This window comes from Saccostrea echinata, unplaced genomic scaffold (assembly GCF_033153115.1).
Source record: "Saccostrea echinata isolate AGI-Se365-2 ecotype Australia unplaced genomic scaffold, CSIRO_AGI_Sech_v1 ptg000007l, whole genome shotgun sequence".
In the NCBI taxonomy this organism is placed as follows: domain Eukaryota; kingdom Metazoa; phylum Mollusca; class Bivalvia; order Ostreida; family Ostreidae; genus Saccostrea; species Saccostrea echinata.
The window spans coordinates 4,110,074-4,126,174 of NW_026889756.1; the positions used below are offsets into that span (position 1 = coordinate 4,110,074).

General features: G+C 34.0%; 1 protein-coding gene across 1 annotated transcript; it reads left to right on the forward strand.

Moving 5' to 3' along the window:
* The first annotated feature begins 1,594 nt into the window (after positions 1-1,594).
* On the forward strand, positions 1,595-12,132 carry LOC133180741 (tumor susceptibility gene 101 protein-like). The gene is made up of 11 exons (XM_061315210.1): positions 1,595-1,774; positions 3,061-3,145; positions 3,361-3,426; positions 5,217-5,380; positions 5,723-5,879; positions 6,200-6,466; positions 7,038-7,159; positions 7,427-7,519; positions 9,168-9,301; positions 10,923-11,025; positions 11,191-12,132. The coding sequence occupies exons 1-11, from the start codon at positions 1,733-1,735 to the stop codon at positions 11,278-11,280; spliced, it is 1,323 nt and encodes a 440-aa protein (XP_061171194.1). The 5' UTR covers positions 1,595-1,732; the 3' UTR covers positions 11,281-12,132.
* The last annotated feature ends 3,969 nt before the right edge of the window (positions 12,133-16,101 follow it).

Sequence of the window (16,101 nt, forward strand, 5' to 3'; positions counted from 1 at the left end):
CTTCTGAAGAACAGCAAAGCCATGATGAGTCATATTTATATTGAAGCATCCTCAGGTAGTGTAGATTCAAGTTTGTTCAAACCATGACCCCCGGGGGTAGGGCTAGGCCACAATGGAGGATCAAAGTTGTACATAGAAATATATAGGAAAAATCTTTAAAAATCTTCTTCTCAAGAACAACAAAGTCATGATGAGTCATATTTATATAGAAGCATCCTCAGGTAGTGTAGATTCAAGTTTGTTCAAATCATGACCACCGGGGGTAGGGCGGGGCTGCAATGGACTATCAAAGTTGTACATAGAAATATATAGGAAAAATCTTTTTCTCAGGAACAGCAAAGCCCAGATTGTTTATATTTATATGGAAGCATCCACAGGTAGTGTAGATTTAAATTTATTCAAATCATGACCCCCTGGGTTAGGGTGGGGCCACAATGGAGGATCAAAGTTTTACATAGAAATGTATAGGAAAAATTTTAAAAATCTTCTTCTCAGGAACAGCAAAGCCCTGATTGATCATATTTATGTGGAAGCATCCTCAGGTAGTGTAGATTCTATTTTGTTCAAATCATGACCCCCATGGGTAGGATGGGGCCACAATGGAGGATCAAAGTCTTAAATAGAAATGTATAGGAAAATATCTTCTTCTGAAGAACTGCAAACCATGATTAGTCATTTTGATATGGAAGCATCCTCAGGTAGTGTAAATTCAATTTTTGTTCAAATGATGACCCCCAGGGGTTGGGTTGGGCCCATTGGGGGATCGAAAGTTTTACATAAGAACATATAGAAAAAATATGTCTTCTCAAGAACAGGAAAGCTATGTTTAGTCATATTGGTATGGAAGCATCCTCAGGCAGTGTAGATTCAAGTTCAAATGATGACCCCTGGGATAGGGAGGAGCCACAATGGGGGATCAAATTTTACAAAGGAATATATGGGAAATTTTTTTAAAAATCTTCTCAAGTACAACAAAGCCATTTGTTATATTGACATGGAAGCATCATCAGGTAGTTTAAAATTCAAGTCCCCCCCCCCCCCCCGGGTAATCTTTTCAATACTGAACTGATTTGTGCTTTTGCCTAGCCAGTGTGCTCAGGTGAGCGATGTGGCCCATGGGCCTCTTGTTTTTTTTTCATCAACAAGGTATATTTTTAGAATGCAGGATTCCAGTCAGAGATATTTAATTCTAGTACTCTAAAAAGGTACTCTGATAAGCCACATCTTTTTTAACTATACTAGGGGTACACTTAATAATAATTATTCCCACACATATGAAAGCCTTTATTCATACATGTTTTAATTATTTTTCTCAGGTTAAACTTATTTGAGCAAGAGATAAATCTCTCTGCTTAGAATTTTAAATTAATATACAAATAATTTGTCAATTTTCTTCTTCAAAGAATTCTCTCTTACTCCTTCCAAATAGAATATAAGTACTGGAAATTTACAACAAATATGCACAAAACGTAGATCCACCACTTGATTCAACAAATTCCATTTATATCCGTGTCGGAATATTTACACTATGATTGCAGTCTTATGAACGCTTGCTAGTGATATCAGTATACTCGGGACTGTCAAGCGTAATTTTAAACAAGATTATCTGTCAAGATTTTCCTTTTCGATGACAATGAGTCAAGTTTATTGAAAGAAACAACATAAAAAAACATCGATTTCCCCAAAAATGAGAATTTAAAAATTAGTGGATTAGATTAAGCTATTTACAGAGATGGCAGGTGTTGAACAAGTTTTGAAGCAGGCATTGAGCAAGGTAGGTTCTGAAGGATGTAGATCTATCCCCGTTTTCCCTATTTACTGATAAAAATTCAGGTGTCTGTGGACTAATGGTATAGCAGGTGGGGAACAGTGTTGGCCAGACTGGGAATGGAACCCAGCGCCTCCAACTATCCATGCTGTTGCTGGATTAAACAACTATTCAGCAACTGGGACATAGTACTCAATCCCCTTTACTCTCTTCCCAAATTTTCCTTGAGGTTTTTCCACCCTGGAAACTCGCCGAGACTCCTCTACTAGGACCATAAGTAAGTCAATAGATATAGTTTAGAAGACTTAGTTAATAATAACAACAATGACAAATTACAAACGTTGGCTAATCATAATTTTTTCCAAATTCTTTCTAAAAATAGGTCAAGATGGTGACAATTTAACATGAAACGGTAGGCTATTCCATAGATATACACCTGAATATTGAAGAGAATTTGTAAATAGAACTGTTCAATGATTTGGTAATTGAAGATTATAATTTATTTGTGAAAGCAATGAACAGGAATCAGAGGTATGAAAAATAAAAAGATCCTGGAGATATTCACGGCTCATACCATAAAAAGTTTTATACAATGAAATACACTTATGAAACATAAATAACTCAAATACATTTAAACATTCTAGTTTTTCAAACAAGGGCTTTGACGGTTGGTCAGGTGCTGCATCAAGAATAATTCTAGCAGCCTAATTGTTTCTGAAGTTTATGAATTCTTTCAATGTTAGATTTAGACGCATTACCCCAAACCTCAAGAATAGTTTATTGGAGGCAAAATTTATGCATTATAGAACATCAAACTCTGGTTCATTTAGACACACAAGTCCTTCAAGGTAATGATCCCTGAAGTGTTGGAATATATGACTTATCTATGGGCCAACCTGTCTTATGTCTTGGGCCGACCTGTTCTTGAGTTTTGGGCTGACCTGTCTTATATCTTGGGCCGACCTGTCTTATATCTTGGGCTGACCTGTCTTATATCTCGTGCCAACCTGTCTGAGACTTTTTTGTCATTGGGCCTAAATGTTTGCGGGCCGAGGTGTCGTTTTGCTGAGGTGTCTGACATTCTGTGCTCTACCTCTGAGTAGATGATCAGATGCCCTACTATTGACAGATCTATGAACCTAATCCCCACAATAATTACATTCAAGGTTTTCCTCTAACAACTTTGGACCAAGAAAAATTCATTTTTATTGTAGTTATATATAGATAGACATGATAGAATTCTCATGCAGCATAGTTTGTAATACATTGTTTATTACTGGTCTTATCCACAGTACAAGTATGCGGACATTGCAAAGAGAGATGTAACCAACGCCATAAATCAGTTTAAAGATCTCCGCCCAACACATGACTGTTTTAGTAAGTCAAAGTTCCATTCTATTTGTCAAATGATTTTACAGTATTAATGTACAGGATTGTAAAACACTTAATTAATGTATTCCTTTTTTTCTAATGGTTGGATACAGCATATATATAAAAATAAAGGAGGCAGTTTTCAGTAAATAATTAGAAACTTTTTTTCTTTGTTTGATCATGTTGATGGTAATTTTGATTATTTATTAATTAATTTGCAGCTTTCAATGATGGCACAAGAAAAGATCTGCTCAATTTGGATGGAACAATACCTGTCCAATATAAAGGTATCAGGGGTAGACAAATAGAATTTTTCAGTACTTGCCCTCGGACAGGTTACCATCGTAAAATTACTTGTCCTACCAAAAAATATGCTTGTCCCACTTTTTCTTAATTAACATAAAATTAAAGCATTATCGTTAAACATTAAATATTTCTCAACTGATACACTACATGGGGACCAAACTAGACATAAAATTACTTAATTTTTTGCACGGAAAAATTTAGGGGTATGTCTTGTTCCAGGGAGATTTCTTGTGCAGTGCGCATAATTTAAACTTTTCTCTGTATTACTTTAACATCCCAAAAATACTGAAAGATAGAAAAAATTTTTTTTGAATATTATAAAGTATTTGATTATGAAAACCACCACTGCATGTCGATTGTGACTTTCAGTGATCGCCAGTCAACAGCTCCAATTTTAATATCAGTATAACACGTTTGTACTCACGGCATGAATTTTTACATTATTTTTTACAATACCTAAAAAGGTCTAAAAATCCACTTCAACTTTTTTAATGGAATCGATAGCTGCTATGTTTTACGTCCTGTGTGTATTTTGACTACACATAAATGGGTAAATTCTAGAGGAGTTCCGACCGAGTATTCGATGTAGTAATGAACAGCAGCGAAAAACAGGTGCTCTACTGTGATTCATTACATTTCAACAGCGATAAAACAAACAACATTTGATTTTTTGTTAAATGGAGAAGCACTTGTCCGCGGGCAGGTACCACTTATCAAATAACTTGACCGCCAAACAAAATTGGTTGTCCCGGGCGTCGGGCAATGCTATTTGTCTAGCCCTGGGTATATGTTAACCCATACTTATCCTATATATACATGTTATAGGTACATGTATCTAGTACGTATTTTATGTTAACAACAATATACCTGTCCATATAAACTAAAAGGTATAATGCAGTGAAACTCTTGCCTAATCCAGATGTTGTATTCTAATAGGATGTAAACTTTAAGTCCCCTGTAGTAAATTCAGTTGTTTAAAATGTTTTGTAAATGGGATTGTTGTCTAATCTGCCTAATTTCTTTGGAACCAGTGGATTATACAAGTTTTACTGTATATAAATATTAACACTGTATTATAACTATGTATGTCAAATATAAATGTGCTATTATCATTTATTATAGATACATGTAGTGGCTTTAGGTAGTAATTTTATCATTCTGAGCCTTTCTAGGGGTGAAACGATATGCCTTCTTCACGGTTCGATACGTATCGTAAAATTTGGTCTCGGTTCGGTTATTTTCGATACGATACATTTTGATAGAAGGAAACAAGTTCAACTGTTGTTTTACATGTTTTATGCTTCCTTTTACTTGATCTAGTCAAATAATTTATGTGCAAAATGGATAGAAGAAATCAATTTAATTGATTTGACTTAAAAATTATTTTACAAACTGTAAGTCTACAAATTTACGTTTTTTAACTAATTATACTGAGAAGCATGTTTATACCTTATGCCAAACCCGACTGAATGACGATCCCGACCGCCAAACGAACCGAACCGAAAATAGAGATTTTGTACCGTGTTTCAAACCGAGAAAAAATACCGCGGTGAATCGATACCGCGGTGAACCGTTTCACTCCTAATGCAAAGAAATTAACAATGTTTTCTAGAATTAGAACTACAATGGAGACATGTCAACTCTGAACATGTGCAGTTGGCTGTAATCATGGAAGATTATCCTACAAAACAATATTTTTGAGGGCCCTTCTCAGAATAAACTTATGCCCCTCATATGTTGTTCATATTATATGATTTTGGTTTTTTTTTAGGTAGTGTATACAACATTCCGATCGGGATTTGGATTCTTGACACTCATCCGTACAATCCACCCATGGTGTTTGTGAAACCCACCAACACAATGCAGATAAAACCTGGAAGAAATGTGGACTCTAACGGGAAAGTGGATCTACCATATCTACGTGACTGGAGATATGTGAGCATTATAAGATTTTCTACTCCAGGACCATCAGACTTTCTCTAAATCTGAGAGATAAATTGAGCATTGCTTGTCCTGGTTACAATGACAGTGATAAACTTCTACCATAACAAGCACCTGTTAAAATATTTCAAGTTTATAAAATAATAATACAAAATAAGTGGATATGTATATTAAGTCAGATTATCAGAAATGAAGTTGAATCTTTCTGTGGTTGTACAAGTTAGTGTAGAGAGACCTCAGACCTATGCTTGTTTCTTTGTCTCAATAAGGATGAGATATCTGTAGAGCTTACTATGGATTTCCAGGGTTCCAGAATGATTTATATTTTGTTTTCAGCCCCAGTCAGACCTGTTGGGACTGATCCAGATTCTTGTTATTGTGTTTGGAGAAGAACCCCCTGTATTTTCCCGAGCTGCTCCTGCAGCACAGTCCAGACCCCCCTACCCTGGGGCGGGTCCACCTTATCAAGCTCAGACACCCTACCCAATGCAAGGTCAGAAAACTGGAATCAAGAATTACAATAAAAAGCAAATAGATATGAAACTATACTATCACAGGTTCTAAGAATGTCTTGATGATTTTTATTAACTGAAATGCTAAATACAAATTAAACTTTGCCAATATTTTTTATATTTGTTAAGTTTTGAAAAAGGAGTGTTTCTGTTCTGTTCTTTCATTTTTTTAGTACAGTACATAAACCAAGTGTCTACAGACTTTATTTTCCATTTCGTATTGTAGAGGAAATGGTGAAATGAAAGCCTCAGCAGAAATATAAAGAATACCAACTAACTTTTCTAATTTTTTTATCCACAGGGAGTGGCTTCCCCATGCCCATGCCTAACAGTGTGAGCCAGTCCTCGGGGTACCCCCAGTATCCAGCATCAAGTACACAGTACCCTGCCTCTGGGTTCTCTGGCTACCCAGGGGCCGGGTCCACAGGGTATCCTGGTTACCCCGCCTCCTCTGGATATCCGACCTCTTCTGGTTACCCCACACAGTACCCCAGCAGTACCAACCCTTATGGAGCCCCATCATCAAATCTACCATACCCACAATACACCAGTCCAGAGACTAACACAAGTAAGTTATACACATACAAGTACATACATATTAATTCTCAAATTATCCCCACTCCATTCATGGCCATTTTTACAGTAATGCTATATTTTTTAGAAACATTTTTCTTGCTATTCTTGCATGCTTTCAAATTCTTTTTATAACCCAAATTAGCACACCATTATCTGCTACCCTGTTTTCATAACATGACTCAATTCTAAGTGTAAATTTCCTCTAAGTACCACCACAGGTGAATGTGGACAGGGTGGGGCTAATAATCCACAGAGTGCAGAGAAACATAGTAATTTGGAAATTAAAAAAGACGAGATTTTTTTATTTACTATGACCTGTTGTTCCATTTTCTGATCAGAAAAAAATTATTATAAAGTTAATTCATGGCTTCACTCCAGAAGCTGATGTTAATTAAGTCCAGTGATGATGATAATGACTTGATAATCTCTGCTTGTGGATACAATGTGAGCTTTAACACATCTTTTGTTACTCTGTATTTAGTTGGATGATGTAATGTTGAATTGATTATTATAACTTTGAATTTGACTGGTCATTACTAACTTGACATTTGAATGGTTGACAGTGACATCAAGTGCCCGGCCGGGGACCAGCACAGTAACTGAGGAACATCTCCGCATGTCCTTGTTATCAGCTGTAGAGGACAAAATGAAAAGGAGGCTACGTGAAATGTTTGAACAAGCACAGGTATATTAACTTCTATCTGAATTCAATTATTTGATAGGACAATGAAATTTGATTTCACATACTGTATTAAAATTTGCTCTACAGAATAGAGAATACTACTGGTAATGTGTACAGGAATGAAATATGACAAGGCAACTGCAGTGTTTTTTCTCCTTTAATTAATGAAATAACAGCTGACTGTTAGTATTCCTCCTGATTGCACTGTTTAATGTTTACCAAGGATTACACTGCAAGCAGTTAATTTCTTTGATTTTGATTTCTTGACAGGCGGAGATGAATGTTCTTCATAAAACACAGACTGACCTGATAAAGGGAAAAGAGAAACTAGAGACAATGGTCAAAGATTTGGAGAATGAAAAGGTATGCAGCGAGACCATGTTAAAAGATTCTCAAGACATCAATTTAAAGTACTGGAAAATCAATAATTTTCTTGAAGTCAAATTTTGGTAGCTTGAGGAGAAAACATTGGTTATGGGGACAGTGGATCCTCATTTATCCAAACGCTTTGGTTCCCAGTCAATTTGTCCGGATATGTGAAGCATCAGGATACCTGAATTGCCTTGATTTTAGTTATATTGCCTTTCATACCATTTCAGTTTCAATAGTAAAGAATGTTGCTTTACATCAATATGTTTTATTGTTTAAATACTTTAATATAAGTTAGTACTACTCAATACTTGTTTAAATAAATAAAAAAGGTACATGTGTCATTGGAAAAACGTGTTTATATGGTCACATTAATAATTTTTTCTTCCCAGTGTCTAATAAATCAACTTCTCCTAGTAGCCATGCCAGTACCGTCGGTAGAGTCTTATTTAATATGAATGCCCATCAATGCTAAATGTGACATAATCTGCACATGTATACAAACGCTAATCGTAATCATCCAAAGCGAGATTGTATAAACGATTGTGTAATTTTGAAAGTGATTTTATAAATGTCATCAAATCATAGAATCTGTTTTCTGCACAAAATAATGTACATAGGAAAAACTCTGATGTCATGTCTATAAATACATAAAACCATTATACATGTACGACTGTATTCTAACAGTAAAAGAAATATATTTGCAGACTACGAAAAAATATCGTAGACTTATAGAATCATTTCCCTTAATTAATACGTATCAAAACCATGTTAGAGAAGCGAGAGTCTTGACGTGCGTACCTATCGACCTACAATTAACCTTGCCATTGATAACAGGTCGCAGGTGATCATCTTTTAAAACAAACAGCCAGACCAGTGTTTTTACAACAATTAACACCCAGATCAAGAAATTTGAGCAGACTTGACAGACCAGTTAAAAATTATCATCCGGATAAATGAACCAAAATATAATGTAAAAATTCATTTTGTGGTGAAAAAAGACCGTCTGGATACGGAACCTGGAATTCCGGTTAAACGAGACAAAATAACGTTAAATAATTTCGTTCCCATGAATAATCGTATGGAAACTGAAGCGTCCGGATATCTGGCGTCCGGATATCTGAAGGTCCACTGGATATGATTTCAGATAATTTCCTTGTTAAGTGGTGATGTAATAGTAGTACTTACCTAGTAATTTTTACAATTTGTGTGGGTCATACTTGCATGGGTCTCTTTTCACCGCAAAAATAACGAAAATTAAACCCCAAGGAAATTTAGTGATTTCCCAGTAGATGGACTATTTGGAAGTATTTGGATCATTTATAATGAAAGGATAAACAGGTAACTTAAATGATAAAGGTACATGTTCTATAAAGTTATTAAAAAAATCAGAAATAAAGTAGATATGATGAGTATTTTGTTACAGATATGTAGAGAATATGCCTTTTGTGAATATTATTTTCCCTATCTTTAAAAATTGATGAAAAATGAAATAAATTTGTTTAAAAATTAGATTAAATAAATAAGTGTGAAAAGTTTAGAAACCCGTATGGATGGGGCAGATTCTTATATGGTCTGATTTAAGTAGGATTGATACAGGGCTCCAAGTTTTCAGATTTCTAAGACTTTTTTTTGTCTGTAGATGGAGATAGAAAACAACATTTCACTGTTAGAAGAAAAGGATAAAGAGGTTAAAGAAGTCTTGAGAAAACTGGACAATCAGGACAAACTGGACATTGATGAGGCAGTGGTCACCACAACTCCACTGTATAGACAGTATGTAATGTTATCTCCCCTCTCACCTCAATAGTTAAGACCACATGGTTTTTAAACCCCAATGTACAGACATTTTATATTGTTATCAGTGCACTGTGCTGTAGGATTGTACAGTTATCAGCCACTTCCACATCAGTATTGAAAACCACGTGGTTTCTACCTCCCTCTGTATTTATATGTAGATTATAATATTGCCATCTCTGATGGTTACATATACAACCCTCTGCTCACTGAATTTCTTTCAATTGTCTATTTATAGGCTGTTGAATTCCTTTGTTTATAGGCTGTTAAATTCCTTTGTTTATAAGCTGTTAAATTCCTTTGTTTATAAGTGTTAAATTCCTTTGTTTATAAGCTGTTAAATTCCTTTGTTAATAAGCTGTTAAACTCCTTCGTTTATAAGCTGTTAAATCCCTTTGTTTATAGGCTGCTGAATTCTTTTGTTTATAAGCTGTTAAATTCCTTTGTTTATAAGCTGTTAAATTCCTTTGTTAATAAGCTGTTAAATTCCTTTGTTTATAATCTGTTAAATTCCTTTTTTATAAGCTGTTAAATTCTTTTGTTTATAAGCTGTTAAATTCCTTTGTTTATAAGCTGTTAAATTCCTTTGTTTATAAGTGTTAAATTCCTTTGTTTATAAGCTGTTAAATTCCTTTGTTAATAAGCTGTTAAACTCCTTCGTTTATAAGCTGTTAAATCCCTTTGTTTATAGGCTGCTGAATTCTTTTGTTTATAAGCTGTAAAATTCTTTTGTTTATAAGCTGTTAAATTCCTTTGTTTATAAGCTGTTAAATTCCTTTGTTTATAAGTGTTAAATTCCTTTGTTTATAAGCTGTTAAATTCCTTTGTTAATAAGCTGTTAAACTCCTTCATTTATAAGCTGTTAAATCCCTTTGTTTATAGGCTGCTGAATTCTTTTGTTTATAAGCTGTTAAATTCTTTCGTTTATAAGCTGTTAAATTCCTTTGTTTATAAGCTGTTAAATTCCTTTGTTTATAAGTGTTAAATTCCTTTGTTTATAAGCTGTTAAATTCCTTTGTTAATGAGCTGTTAAACTCCTTCATTTATAAGCTGTTAAATCCCTTTGTTTATAGGCTGCTGAATTCTTTTGTTTATAAGCTGTTAAACTCCTTTGTTTATAAGCTGTTAAATTCCTTTGTTTATAAGCTGTTAAATTCCTTTGTTTATAAGTGTTAAATTCCTTTGTTTATAAGCTGTTAAATTCCTTTGTTAATAAGCTGTTAAATTCCTTCGTTTATAAGCTATTAAATCCCTTTGTTTATAGGCTGCTGAATTCTTTTGTTTATAAGCTGTTAAATTCCTTTGTTTATAAGCTGTTAAATTCCTTTGTTTATAAGCTGTTAAATTCCTTAGTTTATAAGCTGTTAAATTCCTTTGTTTATAAGCTGTTAAATTTCTTCATTTATAAGCTGTTAAATTCCTTCGTTTATAAGCTGTTAAACTCCTTCGTTTATAAGCTGTTTAATTCCTTTGTTTATAGGCTGCTGATTTCTTTTGTGTATAGGTTGTTGAATGCCTTTGTTTATAGGTTGTTGAATGCCTTTGTTTATAGGTTGTTGAATGCCTTTGTTTATAGGCTATTGAATTTCTTTGTTTACAGGCTGCTGAATTCCTTCGCTGAGGAGCAGGCGATAGAGGATGCTATTTATTATCTGGGAGAGGCCCTGCGTAAAGACGTCATCGATCTCGATGTATTTCTCAAAGTCAGTACAAATAGCAAATATTTATTAAATGTCATCGCGTACTTGTGTTAAATCCAATCATATTACAAAATTTATTGTATATGTTGAATAAGAAAAAAAAAGTATCAATTTCTTTTTTATCAAATTTATGAATTAAAAATGACGATTTTTTTTTTAAACCTGCAGCAAGTACGAGAGTTATCAAGGAGGCAGTTTTTCTTACGAGCGATAATACAGAAATGTCGAGAGAAGGCGGGACTTCCTCCAATGGCGTGAACAATTTTATATTTATGGACTGATCGTGTGACATTACTGTGGAAAATTCTTCTCATGTGATACTTATGACAACATGGCAATTGCATACCAGCTTCACCAAATGTGTGGGACTGTTTTAGAAAATTTTATTATATAGATAATGCACTATCAACATCCCCTGCAAAAAATAAAGGGAACTCAATACTGATTTGAAATGGGCTTTGATGTCAGTTAGATTTTATTTAAATTAATTTCTGTAGATTCTTTTTTCCAATGTTATCATAAGGGGATACACCATGTATCTCTCATACAAATACTGATGTATAAAGAAAGAGTCTTTTATACAAGTTAGAAAAAATTATGTTATGCAGACTAACGCAGAAAGATAGGGACATCCAACAAAAGGAATTCTTACAATTAAATGTCTTCATGGACAATGGTTCACAGTTGAAATCTCTGTATGGAACAGAAACACCATAAGCTAAAAAAACAATGTATATATGTGAATGTCAGTAAACAGATATTCCCATGGATTTGTAAATCAGTCTTCAAAGTTATGTGCTCACTATAAATTCATCTACATTTCATGTACATGTGTACATCTACCCAAATCAAGGACTATTCATATAAAATGTTGGCTTTTTTGGACGTTGGGAAGTGAATTTGATGACGATAGCGACTGTTTAGGCAATAGAATAGTTTTGTACTCTTGTAAATGAGGAAGTAATTTGATTTTTGGAAATGAGGATCATAACAAATTATTGACAAAGAAAATTTGTTTTATTGACTGATATTTAGTACTGAACACACAGTCATGTAATACCAGACAGATTATATCTGTATATAATGGAAATTAAATGTGTCATATTGAAATATTTGTTTTGAATATTCTTCTACCCAATTCTGTGTTGCTCTTCTTTCAGTGGAGTCTTGCAAACTATCTGACATGTAATGTTGACCAAGTCCTATTCAGTATTTACCTGCTTGTTAAGGGTTTTCTGTGGGGAGTATTGTGATTTATATTTGTATAGTAGGTGGATTATATTTCTTTAAGAAATGTCAATTCTATCAATTTTAGATGTACCAAATTATTATCATAATTAAAAGTGGAAGTAAAAGGATACAAGGTTTTTTTTCTTGCGTGTAATATTTTTTTTCTTTCTTTTACGACACAAGAATATCATTCAGGTAAATTTGATATCTTAGTTTTCAGTGGTTTTAATTGGGAAAATGCTACACATGCAGTCATATACAATTGTCTGTAAATTTTTCACATTTTTGTCTTCTTCTGCAGAACCACTGGGGCAATTTTAACCAAACTTGTCACAACGCATTTTTGAGTGTAGAGCATGCAGATTTGTTATTTGTTTTGCCATGTCCTCTTTTAAGAGAGAAAATAAAGAAGTAGTTAAGATTTTGTAGCATCATTCAAAAATCTCAAGATTAAGTGAATACTGTATTATACTATGGTAGATTCAAATTAAGTTTGTTCTTTTTAGGCCGCTTGCATGTTTATGGGGTAGTGGATCAAATTTTTTCATTGGAATATGTAGAGAAAAATCTTTGAAAATCTTTTTCTCAAGAACAGCACTGTCAGCAGGGCCATGATTAGTGATATAAACAGGTAGTAATAAGTGCAGATTCAAGTTTGTTCATATCATGGCTTTTGGGGTTAGGATGGAGCAACAATAAGGATTCAGAATTTTACATGTGAATATTAATATATTATGCAGTAAAACACGCGTATAGCGAACACGTTCAGAATGACGCTTACAGCGAACTAATTTCCATTCTCCGTGGCTTTAAAATATATTGATAACGTAACAGATATAACGAACTACGTTTATAATGAAGCAAAATGGTCCGTCCCTGGCACTTCGTTATAAGCGTGTTTTACTGTATATAATATGGAATTTATGTCCCATGCTTAAGTTGGTAGAATATCTAACCAGAAGTCTCTGATGAGACTGTAGCTCTACTGGTCTGTTTGTACAACAAAAGAAAAGTAGCACTTGGATTTGAAACATTGCAACATGCAACAATAAATAGAATTATGTATCTTAATGTAGTCTACTTCTGTGCCAAGTTATATTGAAATCAAATGAAAACTGTAGGAGGAGTAGCATTTTGAAAGTATTTCACAGAAATTTCTATATTTAGTAACCATGACAACACCATTCACCCAAATAAAAAAAAACAGAAATACATATTATGTATCGTAGTGTATTCTAACTGTGTGCCAAATTAGATTGAAATCAGACCAAAATTGTAGGAGGAGTAACGTTTAATGGGAATTTCACAAAAATTTCTATTTTAAGTAACCATGGCAACACTGTTCATCGAATTCAAAAACCAATGCAATAAATTTTGTATCTTAGTTTAGTCTTCTTGTATGCCTAATTATATTAGAAGCAGACTAAAACTGTAGCAGGAGTAGTGTTTTAAAGGAATTTCACAGAAATTTCTATTTTTAGTAACCATGGCAACACCATCCATTGAATTCAAAAACCGATGCAATAAATTATGTATCTTAGTGTAGTCTACTTGTGTGCCAAGTTATATTGAAATCGGACCAAAACTGTAGGAGGAGTAGCGTTTTAAAGGAATTTCACAGAAATTTCTATTTTTAGTAACCATGGCAACACCGTCCATCGAAATCAAAAACTGATGCACTAAGTTATGTATCTTAGTGTAGTCTACTTGTGTGCCAAGTTCTATAGAAATCGGACCAAAACTGTAGGAGAAGTAGCGTTTTAAAGGAATTTCACAGAAATTTCTATTTTTAGTAACCATGGCAACACCGTCCATCGAAATCAAAAATCGATGCACTAAATTATGTATCTTAGTGTAATCTACTTGTGTGCCAAGTTATATTGAAATCGGATCAAAACTGTAGGAGGAGTAGCGTTTTAAAGGAATTTCACAGAAATTTCTATTTTTAGTAACCATGGCAACACCGTCCATCGAAATCAAAAACCGATGCACTAACTTATGTATCTTAGTGTAGTCTACTTGTGTGCCAAGTTATATTGAAATCGGACCAAAACTGTAGGAGAAGTAGCGTTTTAAAGGAATTTCACAGAAATTTCTATTTTTAGTAACCATGGCAACACCGTCCGTCGAAATCAAAAACCGATGCACTAACTTATGTATCTTAGTGTAGTCTACTTGTGTGCCAAGTTATATTGAAATCGGACAAAAACTGTAGGAGGAGTAGCGTTTTGAAAAATTGTTTACAGACAGACGGACAGACAGCTAGACAGACGGACGGACGAACGACGGACACCTTACTATCGCATTAGCTCTTCTGGTCTCTGACCAGTAGAGCTAAAAATGAAGAAGTAGAAAAAGAACGATTGACCTCTACCTTTTATCTTCTTGCCTAAAAATCAATAGGGGTTTTTCCTCAGTTAGAGAAATTCATCCCCTTAATTTTCATTGCAAAAGTTTAAGAAGAATTATCTTTATCGTCCTAAAAATAGTTTATGCAATACATAAATTTCTGACCTGGGCCTTTTGATTGCAATCTAATTAAAATTAGAGGTTCCGTATCCGCTACCGCTTCTTCTCAAACATCGAACAACATCCCATTCTGGGTCACGTCAGAGCGACCTTTCGATTAGCCAATGAAATAGCCTCCGAAATCTTGGCTTATAGTTGGATGCGTTTCTTTTTTCACTGGTAAACTTAATTAAACGCCCGAGGAGTTTCGTAGTAAACAAAATATGGCAAGGAGCTTGCTATGTATGAATGTGACGTGGGGGATATTTTGCATAGTTTGTGCATTTTCGTTTGTGTTATTCAGGTAAGAATGCCAGATTGGCGGACTATTCATTCAATTTATACCAAAATTACTTTAATTCAACGTTAGACGGACTACTGAGCATCAATAATGTTAACAGTTAAGATGTAGCTGTTGAACTAATTTTAGAATCGTATTCAGAAGCTTGAATCTGATTGGTCAAAATTTTCATGTTTATTCATAATCGAAAGGTCGCTCTGACGTGACCCCGAATGGGATGTTATTAGATGTTTGAGAAGCGGTAGCGGATTCGAAACATCTAATTTTAATTAGATTGTTTTGATCGCAAAATCAATAAGGGTCTTCTTTAGGAAGTTGTGATATAAATAAATAGAATTAAAGTTACATGTATCACCATTTTATGCATTATACAAAATTATGATCATTGACATTTTGATCACAGGCGCTTGACGTTTTTAACCTTTCTTTTCATAAATAAAAAATCCCCCATACTATAATAATAGTATGGGGGATTTTTTATTTATGAAAAGAAAGGTTAAAACCGTCAAGCGCCTGTGATTTTGACCTCAAAATCAAGAGTGGTCTTCTTTAAGTTACAGAAAGTTATAGTATAAAGTTTCACTGAAAGAACAAAGATTTTATTGAGGTATCATCCGGAAACTTAAGTGTTGCACATAGACAAAATGATAGATTAATATTCCACGCTTTTAGTGGAAGCATGGGACAGAAAATCTTCTTAACAGTGGGTCCATAAAAAGTGATAATAACCAAGCATTATAAGGTTGTGTAAATCAAGAGGATAGAATCAGACCCCTAAAAGTTTAAGCTAAAATTCTTGAATACTAATCATGCTAATAGACCTACGATCACCGTTGCAAACATTGTGAATTGCATGCGTTGTGGTGCCTTGCAATGTGTTGACCTAACAGGTGGTCACAATGACCTTCCTTTTCAATACTCTGGTAGCCTATAAAGTTTTGAAATATTTAAACACATGTGTTTTTAACACTATGAAATGTAGAGTTACCAAACCTAAAGAGCTGATGCGATTTAGGACCCATTTTATTAACTTTTAATTA

Bases quoted from the DNA above. Each gene is read 5' to 3' on its own strand.
- LOC133180741 (XM_061315210.1), top strand. From the start codon at position 1,733: ATGGCAGGTGTTGAACAAGTTTTGAAGCAGGCATTGAGCAAG. The intron at 5,381-5,722 runs GTGAGCATTATA...TTTTGTTTTCAG, and splicing joins ATCTACGTGACTGGAGATAT to CCCCAGTCAGACCTGTTGGG. The intron at 11,026-11,190 runs GTCAGTACAAAT...TTAAACCTGCAG, and splicing joins ATCTCGATGTATTTCTCAAA to CAAGTACGAGAGTTATCAAG.